At 41.9% G+C, this 1,837-nt stretch overlaps 1 protein-coding gene across 2 annotated transcripts in view; it reads left to right on the top strand.

The window, feature by feature from the left end:
• dtnbb (dystrobrevin, beta b) overlaps positions 1-1,837 on the top strand; it is a 34,047-nt gene that overhangs the window by 22,873 nt on the left and 9,337 nt on the right. For both annotated transcript variants that reach the window (XM_035674288.1, XM_035674287.1), the window contains one exon: positions 1,478-1,568. In XM_035674288.1, the coding sequence (XP_035530181.1) occupies positions 1,478-1,568 (91 nt within the window). The remainder of the gene's footprint in view (positions 1-1,477; positions 1,569-1,837) is intronic.

Here is a 1,837-nt window from a genome sequence, read left to right as displayed (position 1 = left end):
TTATAGATAATACTGTGAGAAAGTCCATCCAACTTTGAGATACAGAGTAATGATGAGTATGAAATTTGTCTTCAGAGATATTTAAATTAAATGTACTATGCATCAAATTCTGAAAACATCATTATGTCAATCAATCAATATCATTAACATGATATCCACTATGAATGCTGCAAGGTCAATCGGCATTATTCCTCTAAACGAAAATCTCCACGTTTCTAACCAAAATAAGTCTGAGTAGAAAAATGTTGATATCTTCAAATGTGTGACAAAAATAAAAGATCCCTGGGAAAGATGCCAGTTCAGGGGGGCTTGAAGGCAGTTCATGCGTCTTCCAAAACCTGGCATGGACCATCAGGTGGTGCCAGGAAACTCCCTGATGAAACACGGGCAGGAGCAGGTTCTGTGCTGATAGCCTGAAGATCCAGACATGCAGTTCAGCTCCAAAAGACCTCGTAGGGTCACGGTATTTCCTGAGCCAACCCGAGCAGCTCCCTTACGTGCATTAATGTCTTACTTTAAACTTACAAGAAAACATCAGGCTCCATGTATGCTTCAGCCTGAGGATAAGATTGTAAATTATTCAGAAAGTGTCCCTTTTAACAAGACTTGTCTTGATATTTTCCTCAAAACAAGTGATTTGACATATTGGTGGAGTGATTTCAGTTTTGCCTAGTGCAGACCAAATGAATGTTTTTCGAGTCTGTGACACTATCTTCAAACGAGTTGAACGATCCGCAGAGTATTTTAAGATACCATCACTGGACTTAGAAAACCCTTGAAACAAGCGAGGTAGGAGCTGCAGCAACTAAAATTATCTCATCATACTGACAGCTTTTTCTATCTGCTCTGAGAAAGATAAGATTTTTTAATACAAATGTCAATTAAAAGGCTGGTTTGCAGTGTGTTTTGGACCTGGGTAGTCAAAGCTGCAGGGACTGTAGTTGTTGATGCAGCAGAGTTTGAAGCCAGATTGGGTTTAATGGTCTTAATCATCGCTCACTCTCCACTCAGAGTGAGATAGCGTCCAGCACCATTTCAGCTCTCCTTCACTCCTCATTGCAGACTGCCTGCCGAGAAGGGACAGCATATGTCCTGTCATCTGTCCACGCCATATGCCACACCCATGGTCATTTAAAGTCTCATGCCTTATTTGACATTTCCAGTCAGTGATGAAATGGCCAGAATGGGCATTGGCACAGTGACAAATGCATTTGGCATGCTGCATTCTCTCTTATTCATGTCAGTTCATTGTTATGGCCAATTATTTCAGACTGTCTATCAACACTGGAGACAAAGCCAAATGTCATATAAGAAGGTCACCTCAAAGTTTTTTTATGCAAATTGCTTCATATAATCACTTTGACTGTACAAACTTTACTTACATAAGAGCTTTTTCACATTTGAGTCAGTGTTGCTGTATATATATATATCTATGTGTGTGTGTGTGATGTATTTCTCTTTCTCTGACTTTGGGCAGTGTCTTGGAGAGTCCCAGTCGGCTAGATGAAGAGCACCGCCTCATCGCTCGCTACGCTGCCCGCCTGGCAGCCGAGGCAGGCAACTCCACAGTGAGTGTCTCGCAGGACGCCCCGTGGTGGGCTTCACTCAATCTGCATTTCACGTTTAATGATTTGACAAGTTATTGTTAGGCACTTTGTTGTGGCTAGAGAACTGGAATGTTGAAGCTTCAGTGAAAAGACTACTCACACTTCCTGGGTGATTTGGCACCGCACGGTCAACGTGGTAACAGCAAGTGCGATTTAATACTTCAGCAAACACTTGTAAGCAGCTACTTTGTCAGACATATAACAGAAGAGCAACTGGTGCATCTGTTTAC

The sequence above is a fragment of the Morone saxatilis genome, unplaced genomic scaffold (genome assembly GCF_004916995.1).
Source record: "Morone saxatilis isolate NCDOM2014 unplaced genomic scaffold, NCSU_SB_2.0 Contig3, whole genome shotgun sequence".
NCBI classification, from domain to species: Eukaryota; Metazoa; Chordata; class Actinopteri; family Moronidae; genus Morone; species Morone saxatilis.
The sequence above is the reverse complement of the archived record's forward strand: the minus strand, read 5'-3'. Positions and strand labels throughout refer to the sequence as shown.